This window comes from Lepidochelys kempii, chromosome 6 (genome assembly GCF_965140285.1).
Source record: "Lepidochelys kempii isolate rLepKem1 chromosome 6, rLepKem1.hap1, whole genome shotgun sequence".
NCBI classification, from domain to species: domain Eukaryota; kingdom Metazoa; phylum Chordata; order Testudines; family Cheloniidae; genus Lepidochelys; species Lepidochelys kempii.
The window spans coordinates 72,156,027-72,170,555 of record NC_136385.1 but is presented as its reverse complement, the minus strand read 5'-3'; the positions used below and the strand labels follow the sequence as shown (position 1 = coordinate 72,170,555).

Sequence of the window (14,529 nt, the reverse complement as noted above, 5' to 3'; positions counted from 1 at the left end):
GATTCCTGAGTCTTACCATAGCTCTGTTGTCAGCAAATATATTTGAAACCCACTAGTAACATGTCCTATCCCCTACTAGTGTGGTCCACACAGAGGATGACAACCTACTTCTGTTTTCAGTTATTCCCTTAGTTTAAGTAGCAGAGGTCTGTGCAGTGGATATAAAGGTTCCAACCTTGCTGATGACCCTTGTGGATGTCAGTATGATGCCACATGATGGAATATCTGTTTTTTCAGTTTGCTTTTTTAAAAACCTAGTAATTACACACGAGACACTATCTTAAACAACATTAACAAGGTTGCAAAGTCAAATACTCAAAATTAAGGAAAAGACAGAATTAATGCATCGCCTGGGCAACCTTAATTTGTCCCCCTTTTGTGTTACAAACACTCTAATTACATGCTTACATACTATAATTTCGACAGGATCCCTGCCTTATCTGTGCACAGGATGGACTGTATACTGGGGATGAATCAAGGTTGTGTAGTAAAGGAGGCCATTGTCTGTAGGACACCTGATGTCTTTGTTGGAAGGGATGTAGTGAATGAAGCAAGGGAATTGCAGGAAGAGAAAGGATGATCTCATGGGTAAGGCAGTTGAATACTGCTCTGGAGAATTGGATTCTACCCCTGCCTATGCCACAGGTTTCCCTATGTGATGTTGGGCAAGTCACTTGAACCAAACTTTTCACATATGGTCAATAATTGTGTGGTCCTCATCTGGGTTATTGACTTGATATACCCACGGTCTGATTTGCAGAAGTGCTGAGCACTAATAATTGCAAATGAAGTCCTTGGGAGCTGTGCTTTTAATATCTAAAGTGCTTTAATAATGCCATGTACTTGAAAAACCAGGCCATGGGCATCTCAGATTTGGCACTGAAAATTAGTGAATAATTTTGACCTTAATCTCTCTGTGCCTTGTCTGTGAAATGGGGATAATACCATCTCCTCACCTCACAGGGTGTTGTGAAGATAAATTAATGTTTGTGAAGCCCTCAGATACTACAGTGATGAGTGCCACAGAAATGCGTAAGTTAGTTAATAATTCTGTCTTCAGAGCAGGGTTGGACGGGTGTGCAGTAAATAAAGTCTGGCACCACAAATTGAACAATGAGAATAAAACAACATATTGAATAGCTGCTCATTAAGTGAGCACCATCCATCCTGTGCACTAAATGAGGCAGGGGTACTGTGGAAAAATAGCATGTAACCATGTTATTAAAGACTATTTAATATTATTTGCAGGAGTGGATGGGTGAAATTCTGTGGCCTGCGTTGTGCAGGAGGTCAGACTAGATGATCATAATGGTCCCTTCTGACCTTAGTATCTATGAATCTATATCATAATGCATACTCACAAAGTGGCCAAATTAAGTTTGCACAGGCAACCTTAATTGTGGCATTTCTTAACTTTTGAGTTCTTGATTTTGCAATCTTAATAACGTTAGTTTAAGGAGGTTTTTTGTGTGTAATATTATGTATCATTCCATATCTCCCTCATTTTCTGAGCATTTTCCCATGTATGTCCCCCAGAGTGTCCATTTTATTTCAAAATTCAGCACTGCCATGTGCAGAAACCAAGGACCCTGGGCACAGAAGTTAGGATCTGCTTGTTGCAGAATACACAATGTCTTAACTATATCTGGACAGCCCTTGGAATTCCTTTCCGGGATTCCAAACAATTAGTGCCAAGTAGGAGTTCCTTGCAGGATGATTCATTCTAAATCAATTCATTGGTTACATTAATAAACTTTTACATGATCAGAACTAAAGAGCTGCAAACTGACAAGGTTCCATACTGCTTCTCAACATCACTCCCAAGCATTAGGCATATTGCCAGCATGAGGATCCACCCTATATTTAAGTATAGGTCGGGACAAAGATGTGCACTATGGTCTAAGGGTTGGAAAACCTGAGACTCCTATATTAAAAACTAGAGATGGGGTTGAACAAAAATCCTGGATCTGAATTTTACTGGAGTTTGGATCATTTGTAAACTTTGTAACTGGTCTGTATTTCAAGTTGAGCCAAACCCCTAGATACTTGAACTCTGGGAAGGTTTGGATCTGGATCCTTGCGCCCATCTGTTACATGGAGTCCCCTTTTTTCTTGACAATGATGTTTCAAAGTCGTTAGTTGTTGTAAATATTAAATGGGATATTTCCTTTCATTGTACTGTTTAATAATTAAAATGGAAGCTAATTTTTTTTTGTCAGAAATGTCATTTGGGTGAGGCTCTGCTGAGGAAGACTCAAAAACAGAAAAGTGAAATTTAAAACCTCTCTCTCTGCACAAAACAATAAGCTGCCAATATATTCCTCCTGGTTTGAAATTGACTGAGGCTGAGAGGGGGATGAGGAAAGTCTGATTAAAAAAAAACACTTGGTTTGAGATTTTATAGACTTTAAAACTTGACTCCATAGAACAACAAATAAACATTAGCCCCATCTGTACAAAGGGTGAACACGAATGTACACAAGCAGTATTGTGCATGCCTGTCTTAGACACTTGATGTTTCCAATCCACATGCACACAGTGATGCTGCACACAAGCATCCATGAGCATGCAAATCACTGACACGTGCATGCCACCCATTGGGTGTTGTGCTGAGCCAAGTTGGGGGGTGTGCATTAGTAGATGTGCATGTGTGTGGCCTTTTGAAAATCTGGGTATTTTTCATTTTAGAAAACAGACCTTTCCTTAACATATTAATTTTGCATCCATTCTCAGTTAATCTCAAACAGCAATGGACACACAAAAGTCCATTCAAGCAGTTAGAAAGATGGGGGTAATTTGAATGATGTGCTGAATCCACAGAACAGATAGAGATGAATTATGTCCTAATGATCTAATGATATTTATTCACTTACCTACGTGACTGATTCAGCCATACACAATCCAGAATTTATTAATAGCATTTTATGGATCACTTTGTTTACCGCACCCTCAGTCAAAATCCTACCTTTTCCCGACACTTTGCATGTCATAAGAACTAACTGTAAAGTTAACACAGTGTTCCATAATGCAGCCTAGCTAATGCAGCCAACGCAAAACAACATTTCAGCTTGAACAGACAGTAAATCTAGGCCCTGATCCAAAGCTCACTGAAATCACCGGGAAGAATCCCGCTGACTGCAATAGGCATTTGATCAGGCCCCTCCTTATTTTATTCATTGCCCCTCTTTGGTATTATAAAAGGACCGGGGCAGTTCTATATGTCACCATGAGGTGGCGATAGGAATGTCTGTATCCAGGAGAGCAATGATTTAAGAGGATGTATTCCAACAACCATACCTACAAAACCCCAGTATATGTGACCGTAGGGGAGGCACTGGAAGAAGTCAAGAATGCAAACCATGTTCCACAACAGTCCAGCAAACAAATTTGTTAACCAATGGCATTCTTACTTGTTCTGGAGCACTGGCATTTGCAGTGTAATGAGAAACCAGCGGTCGCTCCAGTTCCCTGTTCTTTCCCACACCAGAGGGGAGATACTGACTCCACCTGTCTCTTCCTGGACAGAGAATGAGATGGTGCCATTGTAACTGCCAAAAATATGCACTGAAAATTGGATCTGGAATAAAATAAGAGGAAAATAATGGCATCCTGTGGTGAAAGGAGGGTGGCAATTGAAAGGATGGATTGTCTTTAATAACCATGCAAACCAGCCTTTAAAATGAGAATCTTTATAGTTCATGTCATCTTCTGGCCTCTCCAGGATAGGTTCCAGACTGTTGTGTTTGGATCCAGCTGCTGAATCCCATGTGCTTCTAAGCCCTGCTGGGTCTGGGCAGTGACTGATCACTGTTTCTAGCTCTGAGTCTCTCAAGCGCACTCCCAGATGCAGTCCCCATATCTGACACTCTTCAAGGGCAATGGGACCCCACAGTCTGGCTGCCTGGAGCCCAGAACTAGTGCCCCAGCCTTCCCAAGCCCCCCGTTGCTTGGAGATGTTCTCTCAGACTCTACCTCACTATGGGAACTCTGGTTTCCCAATTACACCCCTCAGGGACAACATGCCAGTAAGATAAGGAAAAAGGCTTAACAAAAGAATTTCTTAACCACAGACACTTTTATTCTTAAACAGCACTAGGACTACAGATCTTAGGAAAACTAACTCCCAAATGCATTCTCCCTCAATGTGCGGACCACCACAATGAGTGCTAGGTTGGGTCTCAGTCCTTAGTCCAGATAGCTCCCCAGGCCTGCAGTGATGGAATGCCCCCACTCAAGAAGCAGCTCCCTTAAATAAATTCTCTCCTCTTTAGTCATGTGGTTAGGCCAGGCAACTGCAGCTCTTCCAGTCATGTGCTTAGACTGGGCGACCCCAACCCCCTCCTCAGAGACAGGTTTCTGTTAGGGTCAATTCAAAGTCAATGGCCCCTGTAGGCAACAAACCTATGGTTTCACTAGGGAAGACTGATTCAGAATTGATAGCCCTTGATGGCTTTCTCCTTGCTAGTCTCTTGAGGTGTCCCAACTCCCTGGCATAAGAACAAGAATAGACTGTTCTTAAGAACATAAGAACGGCCATAGTGGGTCAGACCAAAGGTCCATCTAGCTCAGTATCCTGTCTTCCAACAGTGGCCAATTCCAGGTGCTTCAGAGGAAATGAACAGAACAGGTAATCATCAAGTGATTGTCAGGATTTGACTGGTTTTCAACACCATCTGGATGTCTTAACCCAAGATGGAGGTTACAATGCAAAGTTAAGGTTACAAGGAAGATTACAATAAAAAATGGCGCTCCCAAAACAATATGAGTTTACAGTTTGACAAAGACATACCCCCATCATTGAAGGGGAATGGAGAAGGGGTACTCAAGGAACCTTCTCACATCTCCTCACAAGATAGAGGATCTGCTATTGTGTTTGCATCCCCTTTGACATGAACCACCTCCATATCATAATGGAGACTCTATTTTAGACTCTATTTTAGCAATTTGGCATTAAAGCCCGTCCCTTGGGAAACATGGTCCTTCCAAGTCTCATTAAAGATACTATATACGTCAAGGCAAATTCCTTCATCCCATATGTTCATACAGTAAATATCTCAATAACCAAACCAACATATAGTATTCATCCAACATCACAGAGCAGTTCCAAATCTGTCACATATCTGTTCCCCTTTCAGAGCACACCGGACGGATATACAGATGGAGTTCACATACACCCGCATTGCCCCAGAACTTCTGGGTTTGAAGCTGAGACTTGAACCTGCCACTTCCTCCTCCTTCTAGTCTGCTAGGGAGTGGGTGCTACTTCCTTCCTTAATGTGCCACCCACCAAAGATATATGCTGGGGTTTCTCTCCCACTGGAATAATGTACGAAGCACCCCCTTGAAAGGCTGGGTGGTCAAGAGAGACCTAACCCCCTGTGAAGCTGGTCTTAACCGAGCACTAACTCCTGAGCTCTGGTTATCCCATGTCAAGTGGGGAAGGGATTCAGGGCTCACCTGCTCTGGCATTCCTTCTCAGGATCTTGATTTCCACCTGTGGGCTGTGTGTATATGAAGAAACCATTTCCCTCCTCAGGGACTGTTTGCTCTCTCTGCTCCATCTCCATGAGGGTCAAGATCTGGGGTTTCCTGTGGTAACACCTCCCTTTCTAAGGTAAAGGGAGGCAGGGAACTTGTCTCCATGGCCACTGAATCTGCCCTCTTTGTGTCTGCACTTGATCCCGCCTGGCTCACTCCCCTCAGTAGGGAACTGAGCAGCCTTCCTCCCTTCTCCCAACACAGGTTCATTTGTGTTCTCACAGACACTCACCTCTTCTGTGAGTGATCAAAGTTGCCTATTCGCCATGTAGCACAACTGAACTCTGGCTCAAACTTTCAACATAATTTTCCCTAAAATATCAGATGGAATATCTTCTAATACTCCCTTACCACCAGAAACCCTTAGTGCTCCTGGGTATTTACAAGGATCTGTCCTACAGGCGGACAAATGGTTTTACTCTTGGAACTTGTAGCCACATCTGACTGCCTTCCAACACGTGATGAGATTTCAGCACATGGGGCTTCACAGCGGTGTGGGCCGTGCTGGTGTCCCTCTATCCCTGGAATGTCACTGCATTAACTTCGGCCTTCACCCCCCATTAGGAATCTGGTGTTTCTGTTCCCATGAATGAGGGTACAACGAGACATATGTTCTAATGCCTGAGACGTGAGCTCAGCCACATGTACACTATATGCCCCAAATGAGCTAGCTGTGTTACTCACTCCCTCCAATGGCCAAGTAGCAGATCCCCCACTCAGGCTGGATGATCTGTATGTTAGCCAGCTATGATGCATTGCCAGGCCCCTGGCATCTGAGCCCTGAGCAGTTTGCCTTGTTCTCTGACAATCAAAACACTGCAAATCTCTGAGATCTCTCTTTGGAAGTTAGGGATGCCACTTGACTGTGGTGGGATGCACCTGCCTGTCCATGCTTCGGGGTCTGATGGTTGGCTAGATGGGTTGTGTGGTCAGCCACTCTAATTTCCAATGTTCCCAGGCTGTTTGGCATACAGAGAGATAGGGAAGGTAGCCATCATACAGGAACAGGGACCTGTAAACTGCGGATTAGCTCCACAAGGATGCTAAAACTGAACAATATACCTGGTAGTCTCCACTGGCAAGACTGGCTGGCAGGCTGGCACTGTAAGCCCTGGCAACATCACCTGTCTGATTGCTGTCTGCTCGCAAGTACAGGAAGTGCCCTGTGAGCAGAACAATGAATTAGAAAAAAAATGGCGTCAGTTCATCCAGACAACAAGAAATCTTCGTTGATGGATGTTCGCGTACTGGATACCCACTGCCTGCTGATTAGAGAGGAAGCTTGTTTAAAAAAAAGTCTGGCGTTTTTCTTTTTCATGCATTTGTAAAATAACTTCACATCATTGTGCTGAAAGCTCTGTGACAGAAAGGCATGATTGAAGCCACATTAGGGGCATGGATCTCTCACGGCGGTAGTAAACTTAGATAAGTTGGTGCCCTGAAAACCTATGGAAAAATGGATTTTAGCAACATGGGAGCTGAAATCGCAAGACCTTCATTGGACCATCAGTGAGTGCACCTCCTACACCTTTCCATACAATGGCTTGTGGGCACAAGAACTGGAATTCACAGTGAGCTCCCCAACAACCAGTACTCCTACCACATTCTCTCCAGTGATCCTTGCTGGGAACGGCTTGGACTGAACTGCCTGTTTCTGGTCCCTTGTCCCCAGAAAGGAAGGTCTAGCTAGGTTCTTAGGAGAAAGAAAAGGACTAAGAGAGAGAGGACCAATGAAGCTGCAATCCTAGGGCCTATGTTACAAAAAGAATTGTGCTAACTCATGGTTCTAAGCCACAGCTAGGGCAGTGTTATCACAAGCATTTTCTATCCATGCAAGCAAGAGAAAAAACATGCTATACCATGAACACCCCTAATCTTGGCAAAGAACCTTGAACCAGGATGGGTTTTTTTGTAGCTGACCGTTGCTAGTTTTTAGCCCTAGTTCACAGAGGCTCTAGCCTCCCTGTGTGTTCCTTCCAAGCTGACTGATGTTCTTTTGGATCTTTTTAATATAGGTCTTTGAACCAGGACTGAAACCACACTGGGCTCAGTTTAAACACAGTCCTAGCTAATGCTGATGAATGCAAAGGTGATTTGGTGAGGTGGGCCAAAGAATTTTAAAACTATTTCCATAAAACATGTTTGAGACTAGCGAGAGAAAGTACGCCATGAGGAACATACCTCTGGTGGCTAGCAAGGCTGATCCCATGAATGGAGCTTCTTGTGTCATTTCTTCAAAGCCCCTGATGGACCAGGAGGGAGATGCAGTGTCATTCAATATCCAGCCACAGGGACCCTGCTCAAAAGAACAGTGTGCTTCTGCTGGGAGACTGTCTGCTGGAAAGGATTAGAAAAAATGGGGGTATTTCACACAGATCTGATTAGGGAGCATAAGAGCAAGAAAACTATAAAGTCACCAAGGTCACTTTCACTATGTTTCTCTAGGGAGCTACAAAGGTAATACCCTATAGTCTTCTACCATGAGAGAAGGTGGGTGAAGTAATATCTTGTATTGGATCAACTTCTGTTGGTGAAAGAGACAAGCTTTTGAGATTACACAGAGCTCTTCTTCAGGTCAACACTGCATATTAGTCTTCTACCAAGAAATGGCCAAATGGCTTATTAGTTTATTTTCATGTATAATAGTCACCCACCAAAAAGTCAATACTCATCACTTAGTAGTATGAGAGATACTGCTGTTATTTCTTATTCTAAGTGCAATGGAAAACTCTGTTTCCCGAGAACCCACCATGTGGTAACTGTTTGGTGACTGCTTTATGGGATACCAACAGATATCCCAGGGGTCCCCATGTCGTTTGTAAAGGTGGTAGAATGGCTGATTATAGTAACTGTGAGTAAATTTAGAACAAATAAAATGACACTTCCTCAGATGGCATATAGTCAGCCTATGGAATTCTCTGCCATGGTGCATGAGTAAATCACTGTATCTGCATTTTGAAAGGATAGTTTTCTGACCAATAACATTTGTGGTGATTCTAAGGATGGTCAGTGCTTCCATCTGATCGGGATAGGGTCTGGAAGGGATTTCTCCCCCAGTGAGACAGGTATAAAAAGAAGAGCTTTTGTCTTCCTCTGAAGTAGCAGGAACTGCGCCAGGAAGGATACCAGACTTGCTATTTTCCTCATCCCAGGAGTGTGTTCCGTATGGATATCCCAGGTCCAGGTACCCAGTTAAACTAGGTAGATAAAATATCTAAGTAATCGCTATATGTAATCAATTTAATTAATCTATTTCACTTTCTAAATTATTATTCTTCCTGATTGGCTGAATAGGTAGAAAAGAGTTTTTTAACAATATCAGTCTGGTTTGTAGCTTTGGGTATGCATTTTTTATTAAAATTGTTTTTATATGCACCTGGTGTGTGGGATAGGTGTATTTTATTATATAAATCAATACATACATACATACAGTGAGTGGTTAGGTTAATCCCAGGTGTCTACTTCTAATGGTATCTCAAGGGATATATTTCTTGACTAGTTATATCCTACTAGTAGTTGGTAGATGGTATAGTGACCCACAGAAATTTGTGGAGAAATACATCCTGACTATAGATTGGGTGGAACACCCTTTTTTAAGTGCTCACTGAGCCGTCTTGGCCGGTTGGCTTTGGGGTGGGGGTGGGGGTGGGGGTTTACTGATGCAATTGGGATGACAAATGATACCTCTAGGGGAATTCTGCCTCCCAAAATTAAAAATTCTGTGCACAATAATTTAAAATTCTGCATATTTTATTTGTCAAAATAACACAATATAATCACGCTCCTGCTGTCAGCAGCGAGCCCCAGCCACCCAGGGCTGACAGCGGAAGCCCCACTTGAATGTAACAGGTGTGGGTGGGAGTGCTGGGGGAAAATCACAAATTCTCTGTGAAAAAATAAAATTCTGTGGGGAAGATTAATTCTGTGCAAATTCCACATTGTGCTATGGCACAGAATTCCAGCAGGACTAAAATGAGGAACGACTGAAGGAACCCATTAAGGGAGCAAGTTTCTTTCTCACCACATATGGCCTCTTCATCCTCTTTGGTAGGGCAATCACTGTGAAAATCACAGACCTGCAGGTGGCTGACACAGCCCCCACGTGGGCACGGGAAAGTGGAGCCCTTGTTGGATGTGGAAAGATCCCTGCTTTCTTTTTCTAAAGGGTACAAAGCAAGAAGACCAGAGAGAGGAGTCAGCAGAAGGTCTAGAGCAGGGCTTTGGTTTGGATGGTTCCTCAGTCACAGTCATGCTCCTTCCCCCTTGCTACATTATAAAGACAATCAGTCCATATAATAAAATAAAATAATAATAAAATAATAATAATAATAATAAATACTCATTTAATTTCAATGTTTGTGCCAGAAAGTCTCTGAGCCTGTAACAAAATGTAGCTGAAAAAGCAATGTGGTTGAGTGAACAATCAGTAGAACTAGCCTGCAAATGAATCAAACCTGCACCTCCTTAGTAATAATACATAAACATCTTACAGCCCACCCTAAACCAAACATTAATCTACAGGCAAAGGGGGGCAGCATTCTAAAGGTGCAGACCCTGCACTGAGAAGGCCCTGCTCCCTATTCTCTCAAGACTGTGTCACGGAACTGTCAGCAGTTCCAGTGAAGTTGTTCCCAGATGTTGCTAAAGATAGTCCCCCGATAGACTCTATATCATTTAAGGCTTTCAATAAATGTGAGACCTTGAAATGCATTCCCTGGATAATAGATGATCTTTATAGCTAGTAGATTTAGCACTGGTTTCAAAAGATTCCCTTAGGGCACTCGGGTTATCAAATGGACCTGATTTATTGTGTTCTTTCCCAATTCCCTCCCACCATCTCCCCACACTTCTTTGTACTTGCATGAAATTCAAAACCACAGCCATGTGTATAAATTATCCTCTCTGGCTTAAATCACTCAAGTTCCCTGCCACAGTGGGGGTTTTATTTTTTGCACACAACACTTTGCACACATAAAACACATAAATGATGCAACAGTCAAGAAGATTATATCCAAAATTTAGATTTTGTTTAAAAAACCTAAAGTAAATTAAACAGAAAAAACTAATAGGATCAGAACATTTTAAAAAGTCAGTGAAAACAGTATTTTGTTGGATATTTGTAAATTTAAAGCTCTTTCTGCAGTTTGCAAGCCAGAACCAACAGCATGATGCTAGTGCATGAGAACCATAAAATGAAGCTGAATATGGCCCTGATCCTGCGTACTGCTTTGAGCAAATGGACCCCTGCACCTGTAAGGAGCAACACTGAGGTCAGTGAGGCTCTACACAGGTTCAGGGGTCTGTCTGCATGCAGCACTTAGTAGGATCAGGGCCTATAACTACAAGGTGAAACTGCCCAGGCTAGTTTCATTGCCAAACTGAATGAACTACATGAAGTAAAAAGCAGCATACATGGTGAAAAACAAACTAGATTCTAATTGTTCTTTTTTTAATAATCTGAGACAGAGGTTCTTAACTCGGAAGTGCCAAACAGGTTTCACGTAGACATGACCACCCTCCTTTGCTTTATGACTATATGGTGGAGGGGGTCAGGAAGCAGTAAAAACCTTTTTCTGTCGGAACATAGGGTCACAGTGTGGAAAAGATTGGGAAGTACTGCTCTCATGTATTAGTGGCACAGGTAAAGGTTTTTAATCTCAACAATGGCCCTTTAAGTACAGAAAAAAAAATCAAACCTTTATAAACAACATAGACAATTTTTTAGAACGATTCATGTGTGCTTCTAGGGCAGCGGTGGGCAAACTTTTTGGCCTGAGGGCCACATCGGGGTTCCAAAAATATATGGAGGGCCGGGTAGGGAAGGCTGTGCCTCCCCAAACAGCCTGGCCCCCACCCCCATTCACCCCCTCCCACTTCTCGCCCCCTGACTGCCCCCCTCAGAACCTCCTATCCATCCAAACCCCCCTGCTCCTTGTCCCCTGACTGCCCCCTCCTGGGACCCCCCACCCTTAACCGTCCCCCCGGGACCCCACCCCTATCCAACCCGCCCTCTAAAGCCCCTTCCGGAATGCGGCCCTGTGAACAGGGGTGGAGGACTCAGGAGAAGCAGGGGCAGCCACGCAGTTGGAGAGAAGCGGCAGTTTCCCCTTCAAAACGCCACTTCTTTCCGGCCGGCTGTGCGGCCACGCTGTGCTCCTCCCGAGTCCTCCAGCCGGCGTTCGCCGTGCTCCTGACACCCATACCTCCCGCCTGCTCCCCTGAGGCTGCAGATGAGTCTCCCACCCTGCTCTCCCCTGCCCCCACAGTGCAGCCCCCCCCCATGGGAGGTGCGCCACTGCTGAGCTTCCTGAGTGCCAGGCCCTGGGGCCCCCTGTTGTTGGGAGGCCCCGTGCCAGGGCACCCTGTGTTTACTGGTAAATCCGCCCCTGAGCTGCGCCGCCTGGCCGGAGCCAGCCACGACGCCCAGAGCGCTGCCCAGCGGGAACTCGCAGCCCCACCGCCCAGAGCGCTGGTGGCACGGCGAGCTGAGGCTGCAGGCGAGGGGGGACAGCAGGGGAGGGGCCAGGGGCTAGCCTCCCTGGCCGGGAGCACAAGGGCCGGGCAGGATGGTCCCACGGGCCGGATGTGGCCTGCGGGTGAGCTAAACCACCCCCTGATGAGCAGCATTAGCTATGTTGGTGAGAGAGCTTCTCCTGCCAACATAGTGCTGTCCACACCAGCACTTTTGTCGGTAAAACTTATGTCTGTCAGGGGTGTGAAAAAAAAAACTTTTGCCAACAAAAGTGCTAGTGTAGACAAAGGTGCCGGTGTAGGCTGGGTGAGGTAATATCTTTTATTGGACCAGTTTCTGTTGGCGAGACAGACAAGCTTTTGATCTACACAGAGCTCTTCCTCAGATCAGGAAAGGTACTAAGAGCGTCCCAGCTAATTACAAGATTGAACAGATAGTTTAGCAAAAATAGTTACCACATATTCTGAGGGACCATAAAAGGTGAAGTGGCACATTAAAACCCCTGTAGTCTTTAGGACAAAAAGCAGGGTTAGTGGATTACAGATTGTTGTAATAAGCCATAAGTCCAGTGTCATTCTGAAGACCATGGTTTTTAGTGTCTAGCAAAATTATGAAGTTATGTTCCCAGGCCTGTCTTCTGAAAGTGTTGTGCAGGTTTCCTTTGAGGATGGGGACTGATAGGGCAGATATAGAATGATCGCTTTGTGAAAAGTGTTCACCTTACCACTGATATGATGTTTTTGTCTTTTATTATTTCCCTGGGTGAGTTCATTCGAGAGCATAGTGATTGTCTGGTTTCACCCACATAGCTGTTATTGGGGCAGTTAGTGCAATGGATGAGGTTCACCACATGTTGTGATAGGCATGCATGGGACCCCGGGATCTTGAAAGGTGTCTGCAGGTTTTTCATCTGTAGTTCTGGCAGGGTCTGGTGCTGCTTTGAGTTGGTGGGTCCTGCTCTGTGTGGAGCTTGCTTCTGATGATGAGTTTGGAGAGGTTGGGAGGTTGTTTGAAGGCCAGAAGAGTGGGTTTATGAAAAATTTCTTTCAGGATGGATTCACCATCAAGTATGGGTTGTAATGGTTTCATGACTCTATGGGTTTTAGCATGGGGTGGTAGGTGACAACTAGGGGTATGCGGTCGGAGGGAGTTATTGTGGCCTTCTCCTAGATCATACTCAACAATTTTAGGCAGTGTCCTTTTTTCATTTCCAGCTCCATTTATTTAGATTTTCCAGCTCTTACTAGATGTGTTGGAACCTACCATGGAAGCAGTCCCTGAACTGCAAGGAGCCCAATGCCAATAGCCCAGCCCCTTGTGCTCCACAGGTTGAATACAGCAGGGAGATCTCAAAAGGCCTCTCCACTTCACCGATCTGAGCCATGAGTACTTTCCACTTGACCCTATAACAAGACAACAAACAGCAATCACACACATATTGTGCACCTGGGTACTTCACCTACTTAGGCACCTTTGTAAACCCCACTAGGTGCCTATTTACATCATGAGGCACCTAAATACCTTTAAATATCTGGCCCAGGATGCTGACTCCCTTCCTTGTTTCTAGCTGCTAAATCGCTTTAAAAGGCAGCTAAAAATACATAAAATACATTCCTAATATTACATTTCCATGCAAGAAGTTGCTGTGCTAGTCACCAAGATGTTATGTCATTGTCAAAGGTCTGTTGGATCACAAAAGGATGGGAAGGTGGTCTACACCATGGTGAATCGGAGGTTTGCACAAGACACTCCATGAAGATGTGGTGCATACTATGAAAACATGAGAGCCCCTGTTATAAGCACATAAAATTGTGTAGAAATGTCAGCAGCTTTAAATGTTTATGGCCTTTCCCATTTACGTCAGCCTGTGTTAACTGATTATCTACCTAATTCATTGCCAGTGTTTGACATCAACCACACACCCTTTCTCTGTCAGAGGATGCTGCTATCCTTCCCCATCTTCTCTCCCCCACCATCCCTTTGGAGGTTCACCTGCCCCTAATCAAAACCAGCGCAGCCCTCAACCTTCTCAGAAGATGAAAATATTTCCCCTTTTCACACTTTTGGCATTTCAGGCAGAATTATAGCTTTCCCAAGATTGTAATATCATTTCATTCCGTTTCAGAAATCTCCAGCTCTGAAGCACAACTCTGTTACATCTGCCACAGAGCTAAGTAACCAAGAGCCTCCAGCAATGAGATGTGATTGTTTTACTGATTATTATATTACAGTGTAGCCTTCAGGAATCTTCAGCACTAAGCTAGAAATACATTTATCTCTGCCACAACACCACACAAAATCCAAGACCATTCAGCTCTGGACCACAGCACCACCATTTCCATTATATTACCTGGTATACTATAGCCACCATGTTCCTCCAGCACAGACACGCAGCTTTGTTACCTCCACTGTAACACAGCACATTGCCCACATTCTCCAACTGAGTCACAACTGCATCATCACACCAGAGCAGCCAGGAACCTCTAATACTCAGTCACAGTCACATTACCACCATTCTG

The 14,529-nt window shown here is 44.3% G+C and overlaps 1 protein-coding gene across 1 annotated transcript in view; it reads right to left on the bottom strand.

Annotated features, from left to right (window-relative positions):
- Positions 1 to 14,529, bottom strand: part of LTK (leukocyte receptor tyrosine kinase) — a 167,560-nt gene that overhangs the window by 69,428 nt on the left and 83,603 nt on the right. Inside the window, exons 5-9 of the mRNA XM_073348710.1 lie at positions 13,274 to 13,413; positions 9,560 to 9,697; positions 7,720 to 7,875; positions 6,601 to 6,701; positions 3,411 to 3,577 (exon numbers count right to left, since the gene is read on the bottom strand). Of these exons, the coding sequence (XP_073204811.1) occupies positions 3,411 to 3,577; positions 6,601 to 6,701; positions 7,720 to 7,875; positions 9,560 to 9,697; positions 13,274 to 13,413 (702 nt within the window). The remainder of the gene's footprint in view (positions 1 to 3,410; positions 3,578 to 6,600; positions 6,702 to 7,719; positions 7,876 to 9,559; positions 9,698 to 13,273; positions 13,414 to 14,529) is intronic.